The sequence below is a fragment of the Rattus norvegicus genome, chromosome 19, assembly GCF_021556685.1.
Source record: "Rattus norvegicus strain SHRSP/BbbUtx chromosome 19, alternate assembly SHRSP_T2T, whole genome shotgun sequence".
Classification (NCBI taxonomy): domain Eukaryota; kingdom Metazoa; phylum Chordata; class Mammalia; order Rodentia; family Muridae; genus Rattus; species Rattus norvegicus.
Genome location: NC_141552.1, coordinates 21,374,890 through 21,402,740, shown reverse-complemented (window position 1 = coordinate 21,402,740; position 27,851 = coordinate 21,374,890). Strand labels below are relative to the sequence as shown.

Here is a 27,851-nt window from a genome sequence, read left to right as displayed (position 1 = left end):
TATTCCAGAAGTGAACACCACCAAAGTGGGGCCTTTCACAGCACTCTGGGTAGTTTGGCAAAAAGCCACATGACAATTTCGCCTGTGATCCATACCAAATGTCTGCTGTCAGTGCCTGTCTCTTAGGAGCCACCTGGATGATCCAGGGGATGGTCCTGAAGAAAAGGCTTGGCAAAATTGAGGTCTCCAAAGCCAGAGGAGCAGGGGCCGTAGACCATGGAGACTGACATATGCTGATGTTAGACTACCCAGACTCATCCCTGTGTACAAGTCTGGATGTCACAGAGGCACCTGGCAAAGGTCCCAACAGTGTCCTTCAGGATTCAGCTGTCTCCCTAATTGCCCTCTACCTCCCCCACTTCCTGTTGTTCTGGGAGTCAAGGACTTCATCACCTTTTTCGTTTTCTTGTCATATTGCAGGTACTGTGACTCGACCACTCTTCCTCCTGCAGGAGACACATCATTTGTCACAGAGCAGGACGGCTGCACCAGGAAGACCCATAGCATAACCAGGACGCTACAATGAAAACATGACTGGCCCTTCATGCTGAATGACAGGAAAAGCACCCGGCCTTCTCTTTGTTGCAGACTGGATTCCTCAGCATTCCTGTTATGAACAGGGCACTAGTACCCTTCACAGGATAATTAGTGTTTATAAGACATTTATAGAATTCATCTTGTATATAGGCCATTGGGCTAGGAGCCAGCATCAAGGCATCAAGTAGGAGGAAACACAGAAACATTCTAGGAAGGGAAAGCCAGGGGCCAGTGGGATGGCTCAGTGATTGAGGACCAGAGTTCAGATCCCAGCACATGGATGTTCACAGTCATCTGCAGAATCAGATCTAGGGGGTCCTATGACCTCCCCAGCTGCCAAGCAGCTACATGTGTGCGTCTTAGACACTTCTCACTCACCGTGAATCAACCTAAGCCACAAAACATCCCACACCTTCTTGGATGGGCCCATCCCTGGGGGAGTCTTGTGTGTTCTGGGCTTCAACTCTAGGAAAGCTTGGCCTTGTTTTATAGGATGTCTTATTCCTTATATCAGCAGAGAAAGAAAAAAAAAGATCCAGTCCTGGAACCCTAGAGGACACTGCCATGATGTCACTGCTGTGCTGGCATAGGCTTAGAGATATCTCCATGATCCATCCAAGTCACCTAGAGCTCAGGGAATGATGGAAAAATTTATGTGAGTTCGCCCAGCGCTTGCAACCATGAGAAAGCTTGGAAAACACAGGGCACATGTGGTGTTTGATCCTGGGTCAGTTCAACCCTCTTGAGCCTGCAGCTAAGACAATCAGTTACACTGGCCTGAGTGTACAGGCCAGATCTCAGAACCTGTTTGCCAACCATGGAACACTCTGGATTCCTCCTCTTAGCTGGACCTTGTTCCTCTACACCTCATCCACCCAAGCTTCTCAAGAAATGAAGCTGCCAGGTTAATACAACAACTAACTGAAGGCAACAAGAGCCTTCAGCCGCCCTGTGGCAGTAAGGTCAGTCCATAGGTCTCCTGTCCCTGCACCGTCAGTACCTGTGAGAGCCATGGCCACTTATTCCCTTCCGAGGTGAGAACAATTATACCCACAACCTTGCTTTCAACAAATCCTGCCTTGGCCATTGGTGGGACCCTCATGAGACTCAATCTGATGCAGGCCTCCTCAGACACTTTGGCTTCCTTTCTGGCTGCTGGAGCTGGGGCCCTCTGGCCTGGCCTAATGTAGGATCAACAACATCCAACTCTGTCGGGCCTCAAGCATCCCACATTGGGGGCCCTGCTTCACTCCTAGGTGCATTCTTTTCCCACATCTCTCCAGTCTCTCCCTCATCCCTAATTCCCCTAGACTCTCAGGCCCAGCCCTTCAGTCTCTGGTGGAGACTGCCCTGGAGGGACAGGAGCCCCTCCCCTGAGATACTCTCCCACCCCATGCTGCTGGGCTCTGACAACTCTGCCCTTGGGCTGACTCATCTCTATAGGCACAGCCTGCTGCTCCCCTGCCCCTGCAACCCACTTCCTAGCTCTGCTTCACACAAACACTCTGAGATCTCTACACTGGTTTCCCATTCTATTTTGCTCCCTCTCTGTCCTCCAGAAGTTCTGCTGCTATCTCTCACCACAGCAGGACCCACCAAGACACTGCTCCTGACCCCAGCAGCCACCAGCAGCCCAGGTCATGGGGCTACTAACAGCTTTGGCCCAGGACTCAGGGCTCCTTCCTTCTTCAGTATCGAGTCCAGGCTGAGACCATCTGGCCTGCTGCTGGGTCCTTGAAACCCTCAATCTCACAGCCTCTGGGCACTCTGAGCCCTAGTCCTTATGGCTAACAAGTAGCTGCCCAGTCAAGCAACATGGGCCTCACTGGCTTCCTGGTGTGCCATGATGCTTTCCCTGCATGGCTGGGGTTGACTGCATGCTAGGAATATGTCTGGAACTAGACCTGCAGGTAACACCTGATGTGTTGGCCAGGCTGTCCTCCTACTCCTGTTCTCAGGAGATTCTCCTGACTAAGTCTCCCAAGTGCTGGGATGAGAAGTATGTGCCACCATGCCAGCTAGGAGTCTTCAAGTGTGATGAAAGACTGGGATCTGTGGTCCTGGTTACTTCCAACAATGGGGACACCAGTGTTCTGAGCATTCTGTCATCTAGGACTTATATTCCATGTACTTCACACGAACACTGTGAGACTTCTGCATTGGTTACCTGTTCTCTTTGAAACCTGTCTTCAGGTATCTGACAGTGGGAGTCTCCATGAAGTTTTTGTCACCCTGAGGATGTGGATATATTAATAAGCTCAGGCAGCATGCAAACACAGCAGAGGTTACAAACAAGACTACCAGGCTGGGGCCACTAAGTGATAGAGTGCTCCTTTGGCATGGTGAGGGCCCAAGTTCTCTTGCAACCAACATCTCCTGGGGATGTAGCTCAGTGATTAGGCACTTGCCTAGCGTATGTGAGGTCCTGGGCTCCATCCCTAGGACTAAACCCTCATCCCCTACCCTGAACGCACCAGGTCCAGGCATCACTGTCAATCCTGAGGGCTTGAGTTTGATCCTCAGGCCCTCTCTGATAGAAAAAGAGAAAAAACTCCCTTGATTTGTGTTTGACCCCTACATATGTCATGCCCACCCCACTTCGAGTGTACAATTAAGGAAAGCATGAGTAAGTGGTTGAGAGGCACTCACTGCCCTTGCAGGAGACCCCAGTTTGCTTCTCAGCACAAACTGCATGTGACTCAGCAGGTCTCAGGGTAGAACTGGATATGTGACCCTGTGCTAAAGCACTGTCCTGAGTGGGGACTGCAGCTTCTGAAGAGGAATGCAGGCCTGGCCTCCAGAACTCCACCTTCAGGTCCTGTCTTGATGCCCTGGCAAAAGAAACTCCTTCTCTCCAGAGGAGCACTGCACTCAAATGACACCTCAGTGATGAAAACTATCTGTCCCCAAAGGCATGCCACTGAGCAGAGATAGCTTCCGTCATGCACCTCTGCCCATCCCCAGTTCCTCATGTCAATAACTCAACCTTTCATGAAGTAGATGGCAATGCATGAGGTAGGATGATCAGTAGTTTACTGGCCAGTCTGGGCTCTATGAGATGCTCTCCCTGAAATCAGAGCCAGCAAGAAATTCAGCATGAAAGCTCTTTGTAAAGAAGCTCAATGACGCAGAGCAGAGCCTGGGACCCCGCACGGTAGGATAAAGTGACTCCCATGGATTTTCCTCTACCTTCAACACTCATGCTTTGGCATGCACACCCCTACAAGGAGATCAATACACATGGAATAAAAAATTAAACAGAAACATTAATGAAGACAATGCATACAATGTATTAAAGGATCCCGGGAACACTCACTTAGCACTTTCCTTTCCTTTGTCTTGGGAACAGCACCTGCACCAGAGACTGGAGACTTCCTGCAAGAGAGAGAGGACAGATGCACTGTTCATTCAGCTGGAGAGCTGTGCAAAGACCAGAGCCACCCGCCTTTTTCTGACAGTGGGAGCTGGGCCCAAGTGTGGGCTGTTCCTACTAGAGGCACCACAAGAAGAGGACCACCTTCCTCAAACCTTCCTGGAAGTCAGAGCACTGGCTATGGACGTCCCTCAATCCTCAGATGACTCTCTTTCAGCGGTGGTTCAGAGCCTCTTAGGACAGAGAGGGACCAGAGCTTCCCCCCAAAGCAAGATCCCTATCTTATCTGACAGTTATGAGGGCTTAGGGATGGGACAGATGATGTGACAAGGTTACATGTAGCACAGGGCTAGGTTAGTAAGGCAATCAAAGAGGAAAGAATCCTGGAACATTCCTCATCTGTTCTTTTTGCTCTGTACGTAGGGATGAGGGGCAGTGTGGGGTAGAGGACTAGGACACAGCACAGCCTTCTCTGCACATGGTTAGCTTTCTAGGCTGCCTGGTCACTGTGACCAGCAACTTTTCAACTGTGCCACTCTACTACCAAGGCTGACACAACTGGTGACCATGTAGCAATAGGACTTTACTGACTTAGCAACATTTGGAATCACACAATGAGCATGTGTCACAGAAGAGTTTTTTTTTTTAAGAAAAGGATTTTAAAAAACTATTTATTTTGCCTATCTGAGTACGCTGTCCCTGTTTTCAGACACAACAGTAAAGGGTAGTATATGAGAGTAGAAATGGTTATGAGACACAATGTGTGGTTGCTGGGGATTGAACTCAGATCCTCTGGAAGAGCAGTCAGTGGTCTTAACCACTGAGCCTTCCCTCCAGCCCCAGTATATTGTATTTTCAATGTTGTTTGTTTTTATTTCCTTTTTCACGTATGTATGTATAGCGTTTCTGTGAGTACAGGTGTGTGTGTGCCTGTGTAAAGGTCAGGGACAACCTGAGCACAGGTCCTCAACTTCTACCTCTCCTCCATGGCTGTGTATGCTAGGCTAGCCCTTCCCCCTAATCCTAGAGACTGTCCACTTTATGCTCCTATCTCCCTGTGGGAAGTGCTGGATGACAGACACTACTGCATCCAGGTTTATGTGGCTTCTAGGGACCTAAACTGTTGTTGGGCTTGTTCAGCATGAAAATAAACACCATTTCACAGCCCTGGCTGGGCCAGGCAGTGCACAGGTCTTTGCTGCTCTTGCAGAAGACTTGGGTTCAGTCTCCACCACCCGGGTCAGTTGGCTCACAACCACCTGAGACTCCAGGTCCAGGGACTTCCAAGCTCTTTCTGGATAAACCTACATGGCAAAAGCAGGGCTGGGAGCTGGAAGACTCTGGTGTTGGGTCTCCCTGTAGCAGGGGGCAAAACGTGGGCATATGAGACAACATGGAACCCTGTAATTCTACAAAGTGCAGAAGCTCCTGATGTCCCTCATGGTGCCCCAGAGCCTGTCCACCACTCATGGAGGCTTCAGGAACATGGCCTTTTCCTGACCTGTGTGCACTCTGCATCCTCACTCTCTACCCCCTGCTTTTCTGGGTTGGATATCTCAGGTGTAGGAGGCGCCAACCATAGGCCTCTTCCCTTAGCATTTCAGCATTTTACCCACTTGACCTTCACCAGGCATCCTTTGCTCTACACAGTTACCTCAGCCTGTGACCCTCATCCTCCAGACTCTAATGAAGCAAACACCCATGTGTGTGGAGCTCTCATAGTTAGCCAGGGCTAAAGGGGAAGGCAGCAAATCCTTCATGAACTCTAGAGCTCCTGAGGCCTAGGAAAATTTCTATATCGGGGCTAAACTCATGCTGACCTGTAAGACTACATTTTTCCTTTAAACAGAAGGATGTGTGGTGGTGGTGGCACAGGCCTTTGATCCTAACACTTGGGAGGCAGAGGCAGACAGATTTCTGAATTCTAGGCCAGCTTCCTCTACAGAGCTAATTCCAGGTCAGATACACAAAAAAACAACACTGTCTCCAAGAGTAAAACAAAAAGAGAAAGAAAGAAAGAAAGAGAGAGAGAAAGAAAGAAAGAAAGAAAGAAAGAAAGAAAAGAAAGAATGAAAGAAAAGAAAGAAAGGAAGAAAGAAGTGAAAGAAAGAAAGGAAGGAAGGAAGGATTCATATTTTGTATACAATGAGATGCCTGCCTGTCTATACCTGAACCACCATGTTAACTATAACTCTTGTCACATCTGTATTAATTCAAATACTGAAGGCCAAATGGTTAAATCTTAATGACTATACAATTGGGGGGTGGTGCTGAAGAGATGGTTGGTTTAGTGGCTAAGAGCAGAAGACCAAGGTTCAGTTCCCAGTGTCCACATGGTGGCTCCTATTAACCTGTAATTGCAATTCTAGGGAATCAGTCTGGACTTCACGGGCACCACACATACCACATGGTGCACAAGCATTTATTAGGTGAAACAGTCAGGCACATAAAATAAGTAAATAAAATATATGGTTAACAGACACTGTGATTCAGGAAGTTCTTAGTGACTTTGGTTATCATTTCTCTCTCCCAGAGACCTGTCTTCCTCATGGCTCAGCCTCCCTGGCTTCTAGGACATTCCCTAGCTCTATGGAGCATGAAGTACTCAACACCATAAGCCAAGCATTGCAAAGCCATCTGCACCTTCATTGCTACACCTTCACCATGGCTGTGTCTAAAGGGAGAGACTTGGAATCCCACAGAGGCAAGGCCAAATCTGTTGGGCTATGTGAGCCCAGCCACTCAATAGTCAGATGTATTCCTGTCCTTGGCTATTGCATGAGGCTCTTAAGACAAATTAATCTGAAGGATATCAACAGCTATGCTGTTAGACCTCTCATTGCTCTGCCGACCTCCAAGCTCCATTTTACTGGCTCAAATTCACACCTGAACTCCTCTCCTGCCTCAGCCACCATCAGCTCTTCTACTCCTCTCCACCTGTGCTCTGAATAATCCACACTAAGGTGGACATTAACCTCTTGTGGACCTCCAGACGTATGCTTGTGATTACTCTTCATTGGCTGTTTTGTATGGGTAGGCGGGTTCTTCTAGTCTCATGCAGAACACTGCTCACACATTTTGGATCTTACAACATCCTCTTGATTGAGAATCCTGACTAATGACTGACTGAGCCTTCCATCCCTGAAGCCAGCCTCTGTCTCCCAGTCCAAGATGAGAATCCTCACCCTAACCCCATAGTGTCCAGTTTCATCTCAGAAGCTAGACTCTGAACTGCCCAATATCTTTTGGATCTCTGCCTCTAATTCTCTGACAATTCGTTCCTATTTTTTTTTTTTTTGGTTCTTTTTTTCTGGAGCTGGGGACCGAACCCAGGGCCTTGTGCTTCCTAGGCAAGCGCTCTACCACTGAGCTAAATCTCCACCCCACCCCCGTCCTCTTTTCTTTAAAAAAAAAAAACACATTTTGTTGTTTATTTTTTGAGACAGGGTTTCTCTGTTCCGCCCTGGCAGTTCTGATATGCTCTCTGTAGACCAGACTTGTCAGGAAACCAGATATCTCCCTGCCTCGGCCTCTTAAACACTGGGATTACTGGATTGTGCCAGCATGTTTAATTAAAAATTAATTAGTGGCAGTGCATGTTGGCACATGCCTTTAATTCCGTCCGTTGGGAGGCAGAGGCATTGTGAGTTCCAGGACAGCCAGGGCTATAAATTAACACCTTGTCTCAAAGAAAACAAGCCAAAAATGAAACAAAAATGTTGCAATATGGTTTTAGGAATGTAACTGAGTCTGTTCTTGAACTCTGAATCCTCCCACTTTCACTCAGGTGCTAATCAGCAGGCTTCTGTCTTGACTTTCACTGCGCACTCAGGGCTGCCAGGACTGTTACCTCTCCCAGTCTAACTCCTGACTCTCTGATCAGCATCATCACAAAACTCCTGCTAAGAATTAAGGAAACCTGAATTCTAAGGAACAGTCGGAGCTCCAGTATTTCCAAAGCTCACTCTAACACAGATGGATCCTATGCTGCAGTAAAATGGTCACAGCTGGAGGTCTTAATTCCAGGACTTGGGACAGAGGGGTTGGAGGATCTTGAATTCAAGGTTATTTTTATGTTACATTGTTGCTCAAAGCGAGTTGGGCTGCTACAAGATACCCTGTCTTAAAACTATACCAAACACACCTAAAATGAAACAGAGGAGTTTGAGTGGGCACAGATGGGAAAGCTGGGCACTTTGTGGCTAAGCCACCTGCTGCCAGCACCAAAGTCCATGCACAACCCCGATTCTGAGCTGCGTCTGGGACCCTGCTCAGGAGAATGCAGCAAAGTAGCTCAGATCCAGGGCTTTTGGTCTAAGAGGAATTCAGGCAGTCACACTTTGGATGCCAGTTCTCCAGCTCAACTGCCTGTCAGCACAGGATCTGGTCGTAGTCATGGCTTGACACCCCTAAATTCCTTCCAGCTATGCTCTGAACTCACCCTGTTCCCTGTTCTGATGAATCTGCCATTCTCCACGGGAGTAGCTTCAAGAAGTCCCTCTCATTTGAAGCTCCACTCAGAGTGCACTAAACACTGCTGGGGAGGGGCGTGGCCAACAGAGCACCCACCCCTTTTAGCTGTAGAACATTTAGCTCTAGAGTGAGCACTGCTGTGCATTGTGGAACTTAAGCAGTATCCCAGTCTTGGCCTGGGAAGAGCCATTGACACCCACACTTTCTGGAGTGACATTGTCTCCTGAGGATAGAGTCAGATCAGGAGCAGCAACTGATGTTCACGAGAGACAAACTTTCTTCACCACCTGCCCATGCTGGCCCTAGGATCTGGGCTTTTTTGGTGACATGAGTGCTGAGCCTCCCAGGTAGATGGGTTTTCAGGGGTCAGGTGGTGATTGTCACCAAAGATATCCATAAGGATAAGTCATACTGTACTAATTCCCATATTAGATCCCTTCTCACAGGTCACAGAGGCCATAGTGGGTCCTAAATGTGGAGTCAGGTTCCTGTGCACTTTTGAGGAGAGTGGTCAGACGTTTAGGCTTCGTGATATTTTGTTGGCATTATTTTGGGGGGATTTTATTTTTACTGTTGGGGCCAAACCTGGGGCTGCCATGTGGAGGGAAAAGGCTTTGCCATAGCTGTAGATCATCCCTAATTATAAACTCCTGAATTCTCCCAATCCTGGAACTATCTAGGTCACTCACATGATGCAACCTTTGGGGCATTCCTCACATAGAATCATGGGGTGGACTGCATCCCAAAGAGAGACAGTGGGAAATGTTCCCCAGTGTCTCCCTGTGGCTGTGACGATGGGAGTGCTGACCAGTGGATGGCAGGCCCCATGTGAAAGCCTTTTGGTTTCTACTTGAGTGGAATCTTCACCATGCCTTTTTTTTTTTTTCTTGAAACACAGGTTGCCCTGGAACTTACAGTCTTCCATCACCCTGACTCAGTTTCCCATGCCTGGGATCATAGGCTTAAATTACTATGCCCATTTTTCTTTTTTGTATTTATAAATCTGCTAAAAAGCCAGAAGGATCCGGAATGTAAAATGCTGCGGTCCAAGGCATTTCCAACAGGGGATTCTTGACCTAGGAGTATCCAGACCAGTGTTTATTGTGTGGCTACTTCATTCCCATAATAGCTTATATTTGACAAAGAATTCCAAGTTGTGACATCACTGGGCAGCAGGCGATATCCCACACAGCAGGACTGACTCAGGTTGTAATTAAGGCTGGAGAAACTTACTAGGACCCTGGTAATCCTACCACCCTGGGGCCTTTAGATAGCCTTAATCTGATCTTCCCCCCTGTGCTATGAATCAATTGCTCTTGAAGGTAGATTTGAATTTACAGTCACTGTGAGGCAGGAGAATTAGGACCCTACGGTCACTCTGGGCTCCATAGGAAGAGCCTGTTTCAATAGTAAAAGAGGTCACCTGTGAGTTCTTACTGTCTTCCCTGAGGCCTTACTGCTGGAGTTAGACTAGCTGTCTCACCAATTGAAGTAGAGGGCAGAATGCTGGTGCCTTCTATAGTGAGGACTAGTGACAGATGGTCTATGGAAATTCTAGAAAGGTCTACAAGTATTTATGTCCTGTGCAGGGGAACTGCTGGCTTCCCTGTGTCCTTTGCCTTTATTTTGCAGTCCATGGGGCACCTGGAAATGTCCCCAAACCAGGCTGTACACAGGGCCTGTCCCGTGACTCTCACTTGCGCTCAGAGCCTGCCTGATAGTCATAGGTCTGACAGAGCCCTGACACCTGCAGAGAACACTATAAGGGACCCTGCAATCCCCACACTGCCCATCAGTGTCTATAATGTCCCTATAAGACACTGAGACGGTCTAAGCTCCTTCCAATCTTTATGCTGCATCAGAATCTGACCATTGCTACATTTGCTCCTCTCTCACCCACACTAGAAGCCCTGTACCCACACTAGTCCCAGCTGGCCTGTTGCCTACTGACATCTCATGGACTCTGCCCCAATATTCCCTCTTTGCCTGGGTCCCTGCAACTGTGTCCAGTTCTGGCTGCTTCCCTGCCTCCTCACTTCCATTTTCCAAATGGCACATTGACACATGGGTTTCTGGGTCTCCCACTCCTCGGATGCTGGGAACAGGTTCATTCTTTGCTGTTTGAACGGTTGTCCTAACACTGGAGGACCTTGCTTCAAGTAGTGGCAGTCAAACCTGGTGCTGATCGTGTCAGATCTGTCCAGGCTGTCTGTGTGACTGTGGCAATGCGCCTCTGTTTTGGCTGAGTGTTATTTACCTCCCTCATGGCCATGTGATAATCAGACCATGAGCATGTTCATTGTTTGGAAAGAAGGGTGTGGAGGACATATGCTCCTCATCCTAGCATTAGTGGAAAAAAGACATAGGCAGATGATGCATTCTAGACCATCCTGGGCTATAGAAACTCTGCCTCGAAGAATGCAGGTGGAGCAGGGCTGGGGTTCAGTTGGTTGCCTAGCAGCCTACCACATTGAGCAGGCACCGCTCAACCACCTGTACATACACATCTCCTGAGATCTCTCTCCTAAATGGGAGGTGATCGTGTCCACCTACTACAGCACATGCCCTGGAAGGACAAAAGCTACCTACAGGAGCTGTGGTGATGGCTCACAGGTTAGAGCATCTGCTGCTCTCTCAGAAGAACCACATGGTCCCTAACAATCATCTACAATGGGGAATGCTATTCCCTCTTTTGGATCGTGAGGGAAATGCACTCAGGAGTGGCCCAGACATACATTTGAAAAAAAAAGATCCATTGAGTTACATGATAAAAATAAATATAATCAGCAACAATAAAAAACACAGCATATGAATGATCAAATGAAACAGCACCTATAAAAACCTATTTCCCAAAATGACGTTAATGGTCATTATCTTTGTGGTTTAATACTAATGCTGTATTGTAAGAAAAACTGAGGCACATGGTTCTCGATTAGGATTATTCTATATTCCTTTGTGAAAGTTGTCATTTTTTCTGCAGCTCTACAGGCATGAGTGTGTGTTACTCAATATCTGGTGCACACAGTCAATAAGGAATGTGTGTTGTAGACTGATATAGACTAGGATGAGCAGAACACATGACAGCATGGATACAGTATGTCAGTGATTACATCATAAAGTGTGTGTCCATAAAAAAAGTCACATTATCCACACAAAAGACACTATCACCCTGTGTACACCTTGGTGGCTTTGAATTCCCTATTTACCCATGCTGCCTGGACCATGCAAAGATCCATATCTAGCTGTCAGTTCTAAGTCTACAGGAGGGGAAAGGACCCTTGAATAAGATGGTCTTAAGAGTCAAGAGTTACAAATCAATTTTTATTCATAAGGAATACAATTTACAAAAAACAGGCATAAAATGAACAACTAAAATGGTATAAAAAATGAAAAACAGTAACAAGAATATATAACTATGAAATAACAAAAAGAAAACTTCAATGAAAATCATAACCAAAAACATTTCTTAACAGGATTTTCTTAATGAACGTTTAGAAACACAGTTGTAGTGCTGTTTCTCCTCTAGGACGTGAGATGTCAAGGTAGTCCCCTCAGTTTTCTCTCAAATGGTGTTATCTGTATGAGAGAAGAGAAAGACCTCAATGAGACAGGCTGGCATACGGATACATAAATTTAGGGTCTCTATACATTGAGGAAATTATCTGAGAAGAAGAATATTCCGCCAAAAAGTCTTTGACTGTGAGGATTGTCGTCACAGGGAACTCCTGAGGAAGAAACTCACTCTTCAGGGGGCTGTCTTCCTGGGATCCGTCCTATGCCATGTCTCCTGCAGATCCTGAGACCTGGGAGGAGAAGGCAGCTATTAAGACACTGATTTGGTGGGGACATGCATACCAGCTGTCAAGTTGCTGCCTTCTGTCCCTTCAGCTCATTGGACAGACAGCACTGATCTTTTCACTGAAATCATTGCTGATATCTATGCAGGATGGGGAACATCACCAGCAACCCTCACAGTACTGTGGGAGAACAAGCTGCTCCTCAGACTCTACCAGTGCAAACCAAGAATGGGGAAATGGGGAGAGACCTAATTGGGGTGCAGGAAGAAAGGAGAAGGCCACATGATACCCAGATCAAAGCCAATGACCAGGACTCATTTGCCATTTGCACTTGGTTCTTATCCCTACAAGGTGCTTCCAACCATCACATGACCCCTGTATGACCTTTGTCACACGACCAAGAACTCGTTCAAAACTCTTCATAGCATCCAATCTGTAATAGGGAGATTTAGTCATGTGATATGTTATTCCTCTGTCACCATTTCTGGACTGCAGTTTCAAAAAGGGCAGAGAAGTATAATTGACCATAATTCAGTTTCTGAAGAGTGGTTAACTTCCCAGAATACTTGTGCATAGACAGAGCAATGAATAACTCTATCACATGAGGTGGGTGACTGACTGGGTGTGGGGAGATTAGAAAGGTGATAGGGGAAACAAAGATGTATCCAATAGGCAAATGGTATCAGACATTGTTAATCTGACTCAGCTGCTTGTTCCTACCAAGTTTTGCTGGGTCTGGAGGTTGCTGGCCTTCTCCTGTTCATCTTCATCTTTCGGGTTCAACTCAAACAAATATCGCTGTAACTCCTTGCTCTCCTGCTTCAATGTGACCAACTTCTTCTTCATACATGCCTGGTCCATCAGGAGCCGGCTGTGCAGGTTGCTGGAAACACACTCTGCATAGTAAGATCCTGAGGCCTCTTCCTCCCATTCCAACTGCCAAATCCCACAAACTCCACCAGGACCCAGATACCCATAAAGACTTCATAGAATACATCTCCATACATGTAAGGCTGCTGCACAAACAGCAAACGGCCAATCCAGGGAAGAATAAATTGTTTCTGTGACCCAAGCACCAATAAGAGTCCATGTCTCTCCAAAAGAACAAGGGATCTACAACTACCCATGAGAGCCCAATGCATCGGGACAGCATCAATTAGTAGGCAGCAAATAACCACAAGAGGACAGTATGACCAAGGGAGGTCATGCAAACCATGGGGTCCACACATTGAGCTTTGTTAAACCTGGTATGACCCCAGAGCCGCAGGTTGGCCTAATAACACTCTGATGCCTGAATCAGTGTAGTTCTATCCAGAGCCTTGTAAAGATGCATAGACACTGTGGTGAGAAGTCACAGTCTCTTAAAGAACTGAAACTGAGTCCAAAAGACCCACAGCACAGTGATATTTAAACAGCAGAAGACATGGACCCAGAGCTGCAGGCTCTCCAGTCCAGAACAAAGAGAGGCAGCAATGGCCATTCCACAAGTGAGGGGCCCTTCTGACCAGTACTTACCGATAGAAGTTAATATCCTTCTTCAGCTCCTGAAATTTCTCAAGATGTTCAATGTTCTTTGTGTCTAAGTTGTGCAGTAATGACATGACCTCTTTCTCCTTTATCTTCATGTTTTCATAAAATGGATTTGGCCTGAAGTAGGGGCTGGCCCCAGGAAGATAGAACCCAATGAACATCGAGGTTTAGGATTATATGAACTCAGGCTGTGTCCTGTACTACCCCAGTCCTGGAAGGACACTTTCTGAATTCTACATATTTGAATTCTTCAGCTTCAGAAACTTGGAATTGTGTGCCCAGGACCACAGAAGCTAAGCACCCAGATAAAGGGTTCCCTGGCTCACTTTTTTCAATCAGGAGGGCTGGATCTGCATTCAAACCTGTTATGCTGTCAAAAGCCTAGGCCACAGCTCTTACGCTAACACACACACACACACACACACACACACACACACACACACACACACATCCAGAAACCTCTAATTTCATTTTTCCTGTTTTGACAATTGGAATGCTACAAGCCGAATAACTAATATTCTAGAGGCAGACAGTACACATAATTCTGGAGATGACACCAGATATTGCCACAAACTTATAATCTGCCCAAGGCATACAAATGTATAGACAAATGTGACCACACAGGCAAAGAACTGTACTGTTGAAAGTGGGACTTCCAAAATAAAGCACTTACACCTCCATGAAACTATTATACAGGTATATCCTGAGGTCAAAAAACAGACCCCTAAATTCCAAGGGTGGAGGGACACAGAAACATATAAAAGTTGTGCATATGCATGCAGACCTGTGCACACACAGACACACAAACTGGGACACACCCACAAGAAAAGAAAATTAAACAGACGCAGAGAATGAGAAAGAGAGACAAATATGGAAAGAGCACAATGAGAATCAGTAGAAATGTATGCACCATTAATGTCTCAGAGTTTAAGGCACACAGACAAGAAGGAACAGGCCTGACCCTCAGGCCTTCTAGTTAAGCATGTAGATGAACAATGTGGGACCTGTCACCTAAGGGAGCTGGCAGGAGATGATAGCGTTCAGTCACCTTCCTAGCAAGTACAAACACTCTCCACAAACTCACAGCACCTAGAACCTTGCAAAGCTGCCACCTGTCAAGGGCTTTCCAATTGTACACTGGGAACTCATGCTCCAGTGACTTTATCCCTGAATTCTTCACTCAGATCACAAGTTCAGATTTTCAACAGGCAGAATCAGAGAGTCCATGTCCAAACTCACTCCTCAGTAAGGGTCAGGTTCTGAATCTCCTCTCTATGGGAGATGAGGTTTAGAACAAGGTCGTTTGTTTGGAGCAATGCTACCTCTTGTTCATGGATCCACCTGTCACATAAAGGAGGCGATCTGTCAGCTCATTTCTCTCCTTGGTAGTTAGCTCCAGTTCTCTATTCAGCCTCTCCTCTTCCTCGTTGTCCTGCACCTTGTTTAGGATATTTTCAGGGGATGACGTCTGTCTGCAGGCCTCTGTAGGTAGAAGAACACAAGTGAACCCGTATGGGGTGAATGCATAGAGCATACACAGACCACAATGAGGTCCAAACAGGAGAACATGGTTGGAAGCCAGTGTCACTTCAAGAAGTTTGGTCTGTGTAAGAGGCATCCTAAGTGGATCACAGTTCCCCCACTACTATATAGAGACCAAGAGATGTAAGCAGCCAGGTGTTCCCTATGCCAGCCCACACAGGCTTACAAGTACCAGAGAGATGCCTTCTCCACGATTATTATCAGGTACGCAGGCTACAACCTTATTTCTGGACCCTCACCCCTCTGGTTTCAGAAGTCAGATCATCAATTCAGCATCCACAATGACTTGATTTTTCAGGGATACTCAGATATCCTACACTGTTACTCTAGTCCAATAACTTTGCATTAAAAAGTCATGTAGGGGGAGGACATGGTCAACAGACTTATTAATTACCCCTACTGAAATGACAAATGCCCCAGAAGTGCCAATAGGTTACAGGCTCTTTCTCTACCTGCTCCATATACTTTGGCTACTGTAGAAAAATATCTGCCACACAGAACCTCTAATATATGAAGTTAAGATTGGCCCCGTCAGCCAGAGGTAGTCAGAGGAGTTCTAAGAATATAAGGTCATGGCCAGGAGCACAGTTCTCTCCCTCTTACTACTGTCAGAGAGTCACTGAATTTAAAGAAGCAATGAAAGTGAAGTACATTGATGCCCTGTTTAATTCAGAAAAGTTATACCCTCCATGAGTACTGGTGGTGTTATAATATCAATTTAACATACCGAATGCACTGTAAAAGTAAAGACTAGAAGTTCACCCAATAATAGCAGAGGCAGTGCCATATCCTCCATGTGGTTATGGAGAAACTAATGATGTGAAAACCTTGACTTTCAGGAATTGTGATAATCATGGAATTCAATATCTGTGGAGATGTTCCAGTGGTTTTGGCCCATTACTAAAACGGCCAGCGGAAGACCCCCACACACACCCCTGATAGGAAGCTCAACATACACTGCCCAGAACTTACTCCACATTCCCCATGTCCTGTGTCCATCATTACCTTTAGGTTTCGTTTGCTTCACTCTAGACTCTTCTCTATCAACATCAACTCTCCCAAAGCGCCTACAAAGACGGGCAAACATGTCTGTGGATATATCCTTTGGACACTAAGAGAAAAAGTAGGGAATTGGTTGTCACAACGATACTGGTGACATCACAGGGATTCCAAGGTCTCTCTAGGAGACAATAGAATGTCCAGGAAGGGACGGCTGATGTCATGGATAACAGACTTTGCCTCCCTGCTAATGTTCTCCCTGTACTGAGCAAAAGCTTATGGACCCTTTTCAGGGGACTTCCCTGTGGCATAGCCACTGAGCACCACATGCTTCCAAAGCCAAATTTGGCTCTAGGCTTGATTGGAAAAACCTAAGTCATTGCTATGTATCTAAATGAGTGCTTCCTCCCCAATCAAAGCACAGAAATGTTTCATCCTACCTCAAATTCTCCTCAGTCAGCAATATTACCCATTAAAGATTACTGAGAAATCACACCAGTTCCTATAAGTAGCCAAAGAGGTCTCCTGTCTCATGATGTGCAGGTGCATGAAATCACACCCAGAAATAGCCTGTAGGGTAGGTTGCGATGTGCGTGTGTGTTATAGGTACAACCTGAAGCTTTGTGCTTAACATTTAACAGTTGCCACCGGATTCCTTAGGAGAAAGAATTGCATTCATTATGGTCCTGGCAACAATGTGGTGATCTGTTAGCAGAGGAAACTGAAATATTGGATCCACCAGTGAATGCACCCTCAGGCTGAGTGTGGGGCTCTCCTCTCTGCACCTAAGTTACCAAAGCAGGATTGCTTACAGGCCTCTCTAAGCTATAACGTGTGATTTCATCTGAAAAATAAAATAGTCAGCAGATGTAGGGGGGGATGCAGCCAAAGGAGTAGGACAAGCCTAGAGACATAACTCAGTGGACAGAGTAAGAAACAAGCATCTTCACTCCTGTTTCATGGATCACCCCACAAAACACAAACGCATCTATCGTACTAAAAAAAAAAAAACAAGTTATTTTATTGAATGCATACACTAATACTGTTTACAGTATTGGTAGCAAAGCTCAGATTTTGGGGGCAGATCCATGACTTGAACTATCTTCCTGACAACATATAAAACAATAAATAAATAAATAAATAAATAAATAAATAAATAAATAAATAAGAAAAAACAGAAAAATAAAAAAACACAAAAAGCACAAGCCTCTCATGTGAAGTTACAGAAGAGTGATCCAGTGGTCACTTCTGACCAGGCCATTTTAGCTATGACAGTGCATAGTGACCCTTAATTTGATGGGTCCTATATAAAGCTTTGTGCAATATTGTCATTTTAACCAACCTCATCCAGAACATACATAACAACACAAGATATGATCACAATGTCCTTGCTGTGTATCAAGTTATTTTTCTATGTCCTTGATTGTCAGGCATATTACAGCAACAATCTGAGATGGCTGGTAGACTTGGAAGAAAGTGGATATGAAAGATACCCGTTTGATATCAGTACAGCCATTTCTTAAGCATGAGAATCTTTTAAGCTGGCCCTCGCTTAGCCCCTACACATTAGACAATAGAACAGAAAGTACAGAAAGCACATTCCAACCCACTCTCTAGGAAGCTGCTGGACCATAAGAACAGAGGGTACAGAACATATTTACTGCAGGGCAATTACAAGACAGGAAACATCTCTGGGAAGCTGACTGACCACTATAGAAGTGAGATGTCCTGGGTACTGAATGTAGCTGTGCTATAGGCTGACATCGCTATAGCCTTGTCCTGGGAACTCCAGAAGAGAAACACCTGCCAAGACAGATATCCTTGGTCCTTGTCCTGGAAACCCCAGGATAAGAAAACATGTATCAAGTCAGACGTCCTTGGTACTGAAATAGCTGCATTGATGTGGTTACGGCCTTATCCCAGGACGAGAAACATCTGCCTAGTTATCCTTGGCACCGAAATAGCTGAGCTAATGAAACTGTGTGATCGTAAATGACTGTTTAAGCTGTACATTTCTGTTGTTCGAGGCTCCTCACATCCCTCCTGCGTGAGGACCGTGTCGAGCCCCAGTGCATGGTATCCCAAAGTAAACCTCTTGTTTTTACATCAAGACTGAGTCCTGTGTGTTCATGGGGTGGTGATTGTCCTCAGGACTGGAGCGAGAGTCTCCTCTGTCTGAGGGTCTTTCAGATAAAGCTATAGTTGTGGGTTACACACCTCAGCTCTCATTGGCTAATGCTGTCCTCACGGTCCTTGGAGGCCCCTTTGTAAGACTACCTGTTGGAAAGTGGAAGCAGCTTTATTTGAGCTCAAAGTGAACAGGACGAGCAACGTAGAGAACAAGATGGGGTAATTGAGACCCTGTCTAAAACCAGCACAGAAACCCACCCTCCATTCAAAGCATCATCTACCAATTCTTGAATTTTTACCATTCTCTGCCAACCAGTCTTTCATTCAGGAAAGGTAGAAAAGAACTGGAAATGATCTTTGTATTCTAAGGACCTCGATCTGTCTTTCCTTAGGTCCACGTTAAGAACAAATGAAATGGGTATGACCATCTGAACAACTTAGTATCACCTACTCAGCATTTCTAGCCTAATACTGTGCCTATGGCAATCTCAAGCTTCCCTGAGTGTTGCTGCCCCAGCAAGAAGAATGAAGTTCTATGGTCAATCCCCAGTGAACCTTTCAAGGGGTTAGAAGAAAGCCATCAGAGATACTGCACTTCTTTGTCCTTAGATTAAATCAAGATGATACAACGTGAATCTAGTGTGCTATTCAACCATACATCTTCCTCACAACCCCAGCTATCTGAGTTCATTGCTTGGCAGAATTCATGCCCCACCATCCTAGATATTTCTTGATTCATTGCTGCCAAGGGCCAGGTTTCCTGAGTTTTGTTTTTTATAGAATTGGGTGTAGTCAATCATAGTTGCCCTCTGTAAGAAATGACAAATATCTATAATAACTGAATATTCTGAAGGTTTTTATACTGGTTTTATTATACATATAACTGTGAAACGGAAAACATACATATTTGATCAATGAAATTAGTAAGATTGATTTAATGAACAGAAAAATGGATGGAACTTCAAAACTTCCATGATTACATATTATCTATTTAATTCCCTCCACAATAGCAAGAAGCGGACATTATTATTTACTTAAACCGAGAAAATATTAATTGTTTGGCCTGCTTTTCTGAGCTTCCTTAAGGTATAGTTAATTGACAGAGCTGTGGTTTAAAATTAGGGTCCATATTCTTCTGTTTTAAATGTGTGCCTTTTCTTTCTATTTTTTTCTCCATCTTTATTAAATTGGGTATATCTTATTTACATTTCAATTGTTATTACCTTTCTGGGTTTCCAGGCAAACATCCCCCTAACCCCTCCCCCTCCCCTTCTCTATGGGTGTTCCCCTCCCCATCCTCCCACCTTTACCACCCTCCCCCCAACAAGCCCCTTCACTGGGGGTTCAGTCTTGGCAGGACCAAGGGATTCCCTTTTATTTCTAGTGGGTGCTGCTCTCCCTGCTCCATGGGAAGTGGATGGGGGGAAGGCCCGGGCCTGAGGTGAGTTGGAACTGGGGTAGAAAGGCATAGGGCCTCCTAGGTGAGAATGCCAAACCACCACTGCTGCTGCAGCCACCATGGAGAAGCCCTTGTTCCTGCTGCAGGGAGGAGAGTCTGGTGGCCACAAGATGGCTGAAGGGGAGCTGAGAGTGGACAGCTTCATCACCCGCCTGCTGGAGGTATGAGGATATCGTCCGGGAAAAATTGTGCAGATGACTGAAGCAGAAGTCCGAGGGCTGTGCATCACGTCTCGTGAAATCTTTCTTAGCCAGCCAACAGCTGTGAACACAGGTTTCTTTTGGAGAGCAGGCCTGTGCAGGCCCAGAACCTAGGTGGGACAGTTCAAGCTACCCTTTTTCCATGGCCAATCTCAGTCATATTCAGAAAGTATTTCTTGGGCTAAAGAGATGGCTTAGTGGTTAAGAGCACTGACAGCTCTTCCAGAGGTCCTGAGTTCAAATCCCAGCAACCACATGGTGGCTCACAACCATCTGTAATGAGATATGATGCCCTCTTCTGGTGTGTCTGAAGACAGTCACGGTGTACTTGTATATAATAAATAAATAAATAAATAAATAAATAAATCTTTAAAAAAAAAGAGTATTTCTTCCAGGTGATGGATTTCCAATTTATGGAATTGAACTAACTTACTGATGGTGGAAGTGACACAGAGAGTTAAAGTACAGAAGGAATAATCCAGAATGTCCAACAACAGTTGCTGTCACACGAGGGCTTTTAAAAGCTCAGCTGCTAGAGAAGCAATGTAGTCTTTGGTTATTCTCAAGCTTAGGTCTTCTAGTCATTATAAGCTGACCATGACATAAAAGGAGTCATCTATATCAAAATAGAGAATAGTAACTAGATTCACACCACACTATCACATTACTACTGTATTTGAGGTTCTCAGTTTATATCTAAGAACCTGGAAGAGGTCTGGGTCTTGCTACACATACTCATAATTTATGTCCCCACTGTCAGCTGAGATTCTTCATGCAGCCTGGGGTCAAGGAGGTCATCCCACAAAGCACAAAACACCCATCTCAGATAAACATGTATGGTTTATTGAATCCAAAACATCCATGAATTTCAGGACACAATTAAATGTTGAAACCTAAGGATAATAGATATAGAAGAGAATTAAGATTTCTAGTTCATAGATCCAGTAAACATCTTCAACAAATCATGGCAGCATACTTCCATAAGGTAAAGAAAGAAAAGGCCATAAAGGTACAACAAGCCTATAGAACATCAAACTAATTTACCAGAAAATTTCCTCCATTCACATAATAATTAAAACGCTAAATGCACAGATCAAGAAAGAACATTAAAAGGGGTAAGGTATAAATATCTAGTAACAAATAAATTCAGACGTATCTGAATTACACCAGACTTCTCAACAGAGATTCTAAGAGTCAGAAAATCTTGGGCAGATGTAATGCAGACACAGGCTCCTATATCCAGCATAATCCTCAATCACCATAAAAGGAGGAACCAGGATATTTCATGAAAAAACCAAATTTAAACAATTCTTTTCTCTAAGAAAGCACAACTGAGGCTAATAGGAGGAAAACTCTAAGACAATGAACTAAACTATACCCAAGAAAAACCAAGAAATTAATCTTCTCTCAATAATTTAAAAAAAGAGAAGCACACAAACATAATTTCACCTATAACCAGAAAAAGAAGAGAATGCAGCAATCATTGGCTTTAATATCTGAACAGATCTTCTTTCCCTAATCCCCAAGCTCCCAGGGACCAAACTGCCAGCCAAAGTGTATGCAAGGATGGCTCTATGGTTCAAGGTGAGGCCTGTTGCCCCACCAAATGTAGATCCTAGAGGTGTGAGGTGGGGATGGATATGTGTGGGTGGGGGAGCACTGTCACATAGGCAAAGCTGAGCAGAAACAGGATGTAAGGTTTGATGAGGGGAGTCTGGAAAGCAGGACAACAGTTGAAATGTAAATAAATAAAATAACCGATTAATAAAAAATCACCAAAAATAAAATAACAATTAAAAAGGTAAATGAAAATTAAACCAAACCAACCAAACAAACAAACAAAAATCCCTGTAGTGTATTGGCCTAATGCTGCTTGTATTTTAATGCTAATTTGTAGAACTCAAGACTGGTTAACCCCAAATAACTGACCCTGCTCCCAGTTAACTGTGATTATAAAGAAACAAACAGCCAACAGCTGCACAGCAGAGAGATGGGGGAGGGGAGCTTTGAGGGCTTTATAGAGAGGATCATGAGGAGGGAAGAAGGAGGAAGAAGCTGCCAGAGAATAAAGGAAGAACTTGTGATGGAGAGGAGAGAGGAAGAGGACAGCAGCCATGGTTGAGGGAGAGGAGAGCCTGGTCCTGAGGGCTGTCCAAGTGGAACAAAGAGCAGCCAAGATGCTACACACTCAGTAGGAGTTGAGCGTTATTGTTTGGAAAGTAGATCTGATACCATGGAGGGCAGGCAGCTGCACAGCTACTGTGCTGACGAATGCATACTAAAAATAAATTTAACACAATATGTATAACCAGTAAGACAGCTCTGTAGAGGATCCTAAAAGGAATACTTTAGTTTGAAGGGAAGGATAAAATAGGAGAGAACACAGGGGATAAATTAATAAAACTAGGAAAGTTAATCAAAGAAGACTGTGAAAACCACAATAATTAACAAAATGACAAAATTTAATGTATAGGTTTGAATAATTATTACATATCACTAAATCAGTATCTAGGATGGTGGGACATGAATTCTGCAATGGACTGAACTCCTAAAGGTGGGGTTGGGAGAAACATGTCTGGTTAAATAGTCCACCCACATTGTGTCAATGTGATTTAATCTAAGGACAAAGAAGTGGAGCATCTCTCATGGCTTTCTTCTAACCCCTTGAAAGGATCACTGGGGTTTGACCTCAGTACTTCATACTTCTTGCTGGGTCAGCGAAACTCAGGGAAGCTTGAGATTGTCATAGCACAGTGTTAGGCTAGATATACTGAGTAGATGATACTAAGTTGTTCAGATGGTGATACCCATTTGCATGTGTTCTTAATGTGGACCTAAGGAAAGAGAGATCAAGGTCCTTAGAATAGAAGGAACATTCCCAGTCCTTTTCTACCATTCCAGACTGAAAGGCTGGTAGGGAGAAAGTGGTAAATAATAAAGAATTAATAGATGATGCTTTGAATGAAGGGTTGGTTTTTGTGCTGGTTTTAGACAGGGTCTCACGTATCCCATGTTGCCCTCTCCCTGGCTGGCCTGGTTCACTTTGAAGTCAGTGCTTCCACTTTCCAATAGACAGTCTTACAAGAGGGGCCTCCGAGGTCTCTGAGGACAGCATTAGCCTTTGACAGTTGAGGTGTGCAACCCACAACTATAGTTTTAGCCACTTTGTTCCATGTCTACCAGCTATTTCAGATTGTTGCTGTCTATCCCTGACAATCAAGGACACAGAAAAATAACCTGATAGAGAGCAAGGACATGGTGATCACATCCTTGCCTCTGCTGTATGTTCTGGATGAGGTTTGTTAAAATTCCAATATTGCAAAAAGCTTTATATAGGGCCCATCACATTAAGGGTCACTATGCACTGTTTCATCTAAAATGGCCTAATCAGAACTGACCACCAGACAACACTTCCTGCGAAGTTCCTATGAGAAGCTTAAGTTTTTTGTGTTTTTTCTTCTTCCTTCCTTTCTTTCTTTCCTTCTTTCTCTCCTTCTTTCTTTCTTTCTTTCTTTCTTTCTTTCTTTCCTTCTTTCTCTCCTTCTTTCTTTCTTTCTTTATAGGTTTAGAGGAATGTATTTTGGGCCACGGATCTGCCCCTAGTATCTTAGCTATGGATGTGATCAATCAGTGTTAGTGTGTGCATTCAATAAAATGTCCATTTTTGACTAAGGTAGATGCTTCTCTGTTTTGTGGGGTGACCCATTGTCAATGTGTAGTGAGTTGAGGCCCTGAGTACGGTCGCATACCCCCAGGACACAGGGGGTGCAGAGCAAAGGCAGAAGAAACTGCACGGAGTTGCAAGCTTTATTAATCCTTATTAAGCTAAGAATATGCATTACTACAATTTTCATTGTGTCAAGATACCATAAGATCATTATTCCCAGGATACCAGGAACAATGAGGGAAGATTAAACAAAGAAAGACGAATAAATGAAAGCTTCTTCTAAAAATATTCATATAACAAATCACCTCTCTTATTATAATCAAAATATACTCACCATTACCAAGAGAGCGTTAGAACCACTTCCACAAAACGGGACACAGCAGAACATAATTTAAGGCCAAGTGAGAAAAACATTTTCTTCTCCAGGGCGGCATTCCAGACCCTACTTGAATCTGTCACCAGGCCTTTCTTGACCCTGCCTGGGAGCTGCATCTCTATGTCTTAACAATTCCTTCTTTTTTCTTTTGTTTTAAAGTAACACTTTACATAACATAGCTAAAGTTCCTTGTAGGGGTTTAGTCATGTAAAAATAAAGCAACATAATACATAATGTACATAAGATTATGGCAAAACTAGCTTCTCCCATACTATGGAAAATCCTTTGAAGCCAAGCCTTGGGATCTAATCCTGTCAATTGATCAGCCAATAATTTCGCTATTTCCATAGGGGTAGTATCTTCTAGCTGTTTACCAAAAGACATTCCAACATCGTATTTGAAGGCATTAATTACTTTTGAAGCACTTTCATTACCCTCTAAATAGGCTTGAATTAACTTCCAATCATGTTCTGTGTCATTATCCATATATTTACTAACACAAAAGTAGTAGGATTTCATCATGATAAGCAATATAAGCCCGATAACTGGCATTGGGTGCAGCAGAAGAAACCATGAGTAAAACACACATTGCTAAGAATAAGTGCTCAGCAGTAAAGGACTTTCCTGAAGGAGACAAAATTATTCCTTTCAGTGCTTAATCGCTTCACCTGACCCCACATAGGTAATAGGGTTGTCACTGCACGGATCCTTATCCATTGTTGTTTGTGGACACTAAGAGAAGCCAGGGCCTGACCCTGCTCCCAGTTAACTGTGATTATAAAGAAGCCACCAGCCAACAGCTGCACAGCAGACAGACGGGGGAGGTGAGCCTTGAGGGCTTTGCTAGAGAGGATCATGAGGAGGGAAGAAGGAGGAAGAAGTTGCCAGAGAATAAAGGAAGAACGTGTGTGATGGAGAGGAGAGAGGAAGAGGACAGCAGCCATGGTTAAGGGAGAGGAGCGCCTGGTCCTGAGGGCTGTCCAAGTGGAACAAAGAGCAGCCAAGATGCTACACAGCCAGTAAGAGCAGCTCTCAGGCGAGCAGAGATCAGCAGAGACCCCAGACCAACAAGTACGCAAGCATAACTCCATCCAAACTCCTTCTCAATATCCCGTGTACTCCATGGGTCTGGCCTCAGCGTGTGTCCTGCGTCAGCACATGTGTCTGTCTCAGCTGATATCACTCTGCCCATCAGCCCGAGTCCAAGGAAACAGCGAGAAACTACACAGCCCACCAGAAGGGTTTTTGCTGTGGTTCTATGAAGTCCCAACAAATGCAGCTCAACTACAGAATGCAAGGCAGACCAATGCATGTGTGTCCTTAGTGCAGAACCCTTCATCACGTGTCCTTTCACATGCCTGCTTTAGCAGAACATCCTTTTACCTGTGTCTGCCTCAGTGAAACATTCCTTCACACATCTGCCTTAGCCTTTCACCTGTGTCCACTTCAGGGAACCACTCCTTCAGGTGTAGAATTTCTCTAGATTAGCAAACCGCATACAGAACATTCAGAACAAAACAAGGTGTGTGGTCAGCATGTCCTTGAGCCAAGTCCCTTCTCCTCCTCAGTGACAGCAGGCATGTTACAGCAACAATATGAAATGGCTGGCAGGCATGTGACAAAATGGCAAAGCTATTCTGAGGGATGTCAGACCGTACCAGCCAGCAGCTCAACTGAATTTTTAAGTTTTGATGTTACAAGTGAATATACTCGACCTTCAAACGCTGAGAGAGGCCATTATAATATGAACTATATAAACTAGGCCAAGACCACCTCTAGGGCAAAGGCCCTCAGCCTGTGGGTCGTGACCCACACGGGGTCTCCTATCAGATAGTTTACACTACAATAAAGATTCATTACAGTAGCCAATTTACAGTTGTGAAGTAGAGACAAAATAATTTGTAGTTGGGATCCCCACAGCATGAGGAACTGTTCTAAAGTGTTGAGGCCATAGGAAGGTTGAGAAACACTGCTCTAGGAAATTATGTTTCCTTTCTCTTTCATATTTTTCAGACAGAATCTCAAACTGTAGCTGAGGTTGGCTTGGCTTGGAACACGTGTGTAGTTCATGCTGGCATCAGACTTATGGCAATTCTCCTGCTTCAGCCTCCTACTCAGGAGCCTACCAGGGTGAGATCACAACCACGGGTAATGGGATTGCTGTTCTTAGTTGTCAACTTGAGTGTACCTGGAATTAACTAATGCCAAATGGCTTGACGCCCTGTGAGGGGGATCTCTCGATCTCTCTCTCTCTCTCTCTCTCTCTCTCTCTCTCTCTCTCTCTCTCTCTCTCTCTCTCTCCCTTCTTTCTTTTTTCCTCTCTTCAACCCCCTCCTCTTGGTCCTCCTCCTCTTCTTTGTTTTTTTTTTGAGACAGGGTTTCCCTGTGTAGCTCTGGCTGTCCTGGAATTCATTTTGTAGACCAGGGTGGCCTTGAACTCAGAGATCCACCTGCCTCTGCCTCCTGGATGCTGAGGCTAAAGGCATGAGCACCATTGGATTTTTTTTCTTAATTAAATTATTTGAAGCAAGAATACCTACTTCTGATCCAAATCTTTGAGATGAGGAGATAAATCTTTAATTCAGATCTTTTGAGATGGAAAGGCCCACTTCTAATCTGGACCACACCTTCTTTATGTTTTTTTATCTTTATTAACTTGAGTATTTCTTATTTACATTTCGATTGTTATTCCCCTTCCCGATTTCCGGGCCAACATACCCCAACCCCTCCCCCTCTCCTTCTGTATGGGTGTTCCCCTCCCCATCCTCCCTTCATTACCGCCCTCCCCTCAACAATCACGTTCACTAGGGGTTCAGTCTTGCAGGACCAAGGGCTTCCCCTTTCACTGGTGCTCTTACTAGGCTATTCATTGCTACATATGCAGTTGGAGCCCAGGGTCAGCCTTTGGGTAGTGGCTTAGACCCTGGAAGCTCTTGTTGGTTGGAATTGTTGTTCATATGCGGTCTTAACCCCCTTGAGTTCTTTCAGTCCTTTCTAAGATTCCTTCAATGGGGGTACCATTCTCAGTTCAGTGGTTTAATGATGGCATTCGCCTCAGTATTTGCTGTATTCTGGCTGTGTCTCTCAGGAGAGATCTACGTCTGGTTCCTGTCAGCCTGCACTTCTTTGCTTCATCCATCTTATCTAATTGGGTGGCTGTATATGTATGGGCCACATGTGGGGCAGGCTCTGAATGGGTGTTCCTTCTGCCTCTGTTCTAAACTTTGCCTCCCTATTCCCTGCCAAGGGTATTCATGTTCCCCTTTTAAAGAAGGAGTGAAGCATTCGCGTTTTGGTCATCCTTCTTGAGTTTCATGTGTTCTGTGCATCTAGGGTAATTCGAGCATTTGGGCTAATATCCACTTATCAGTGAGTGCATACCATGTGTGTTTTTCTGTGATTGGGTTACCTCACTAAGGATGATATTTTCCAGTGCCATACATTTGCCTATGAATTTCATAAAGTCATTGTTTTTGATAACTGAGTAATATTCCATTGTGTAGATGTACAACATTTTCTGTGTCCATTCCTCTGTTGAAGGGCATCTGGGTTCTTTCCAGCTCTGGCTATTATAAATAAGGCTGCTATGAACATAGTGGAGCATGTGTCTTTTTTATATGTTGGGGCATCTTTTGGGTATATGCCCAAGAGAGGTATAGCTGGATCCTCAGGCAGTTCAATGTCCAATTTTCTGAGGATCCTCCAGACTGATTTCCAGAATGGTTGTACCAGTTTGCAATCCCACCAACAATGGAGGAGTGTTCCTCT

General features: G+C 44.8%; 1 protein-coding gene across 1 annotated transcript in view; it reads right to left on the bottom strand.

Annotated features, from left to right (window-relative positions):
* LOC147999083 (disks large homolog 5-like) overlaps positions 1 to 16,362 on the bottom strand; it is a 45,330-nt gene extending 28,968 nt beyond the window's left edge. Inside the window, exon 1 of the mRNA XM_087596109.1 lies at positions 16,258 to 16,362. Within this exon, the coding sequence (XP_087452235.1) occupies positions 16,258 to 16,339 (82 nt within the window). The 5' untranslated portion in view covers positions 16,340 to 16,362. The remainder of the gene's footprint in view (positions 1 to 16,257) is intronic.
* Positions 16,363 to 27,851: the final 11,489 nt, after the last annotated feature.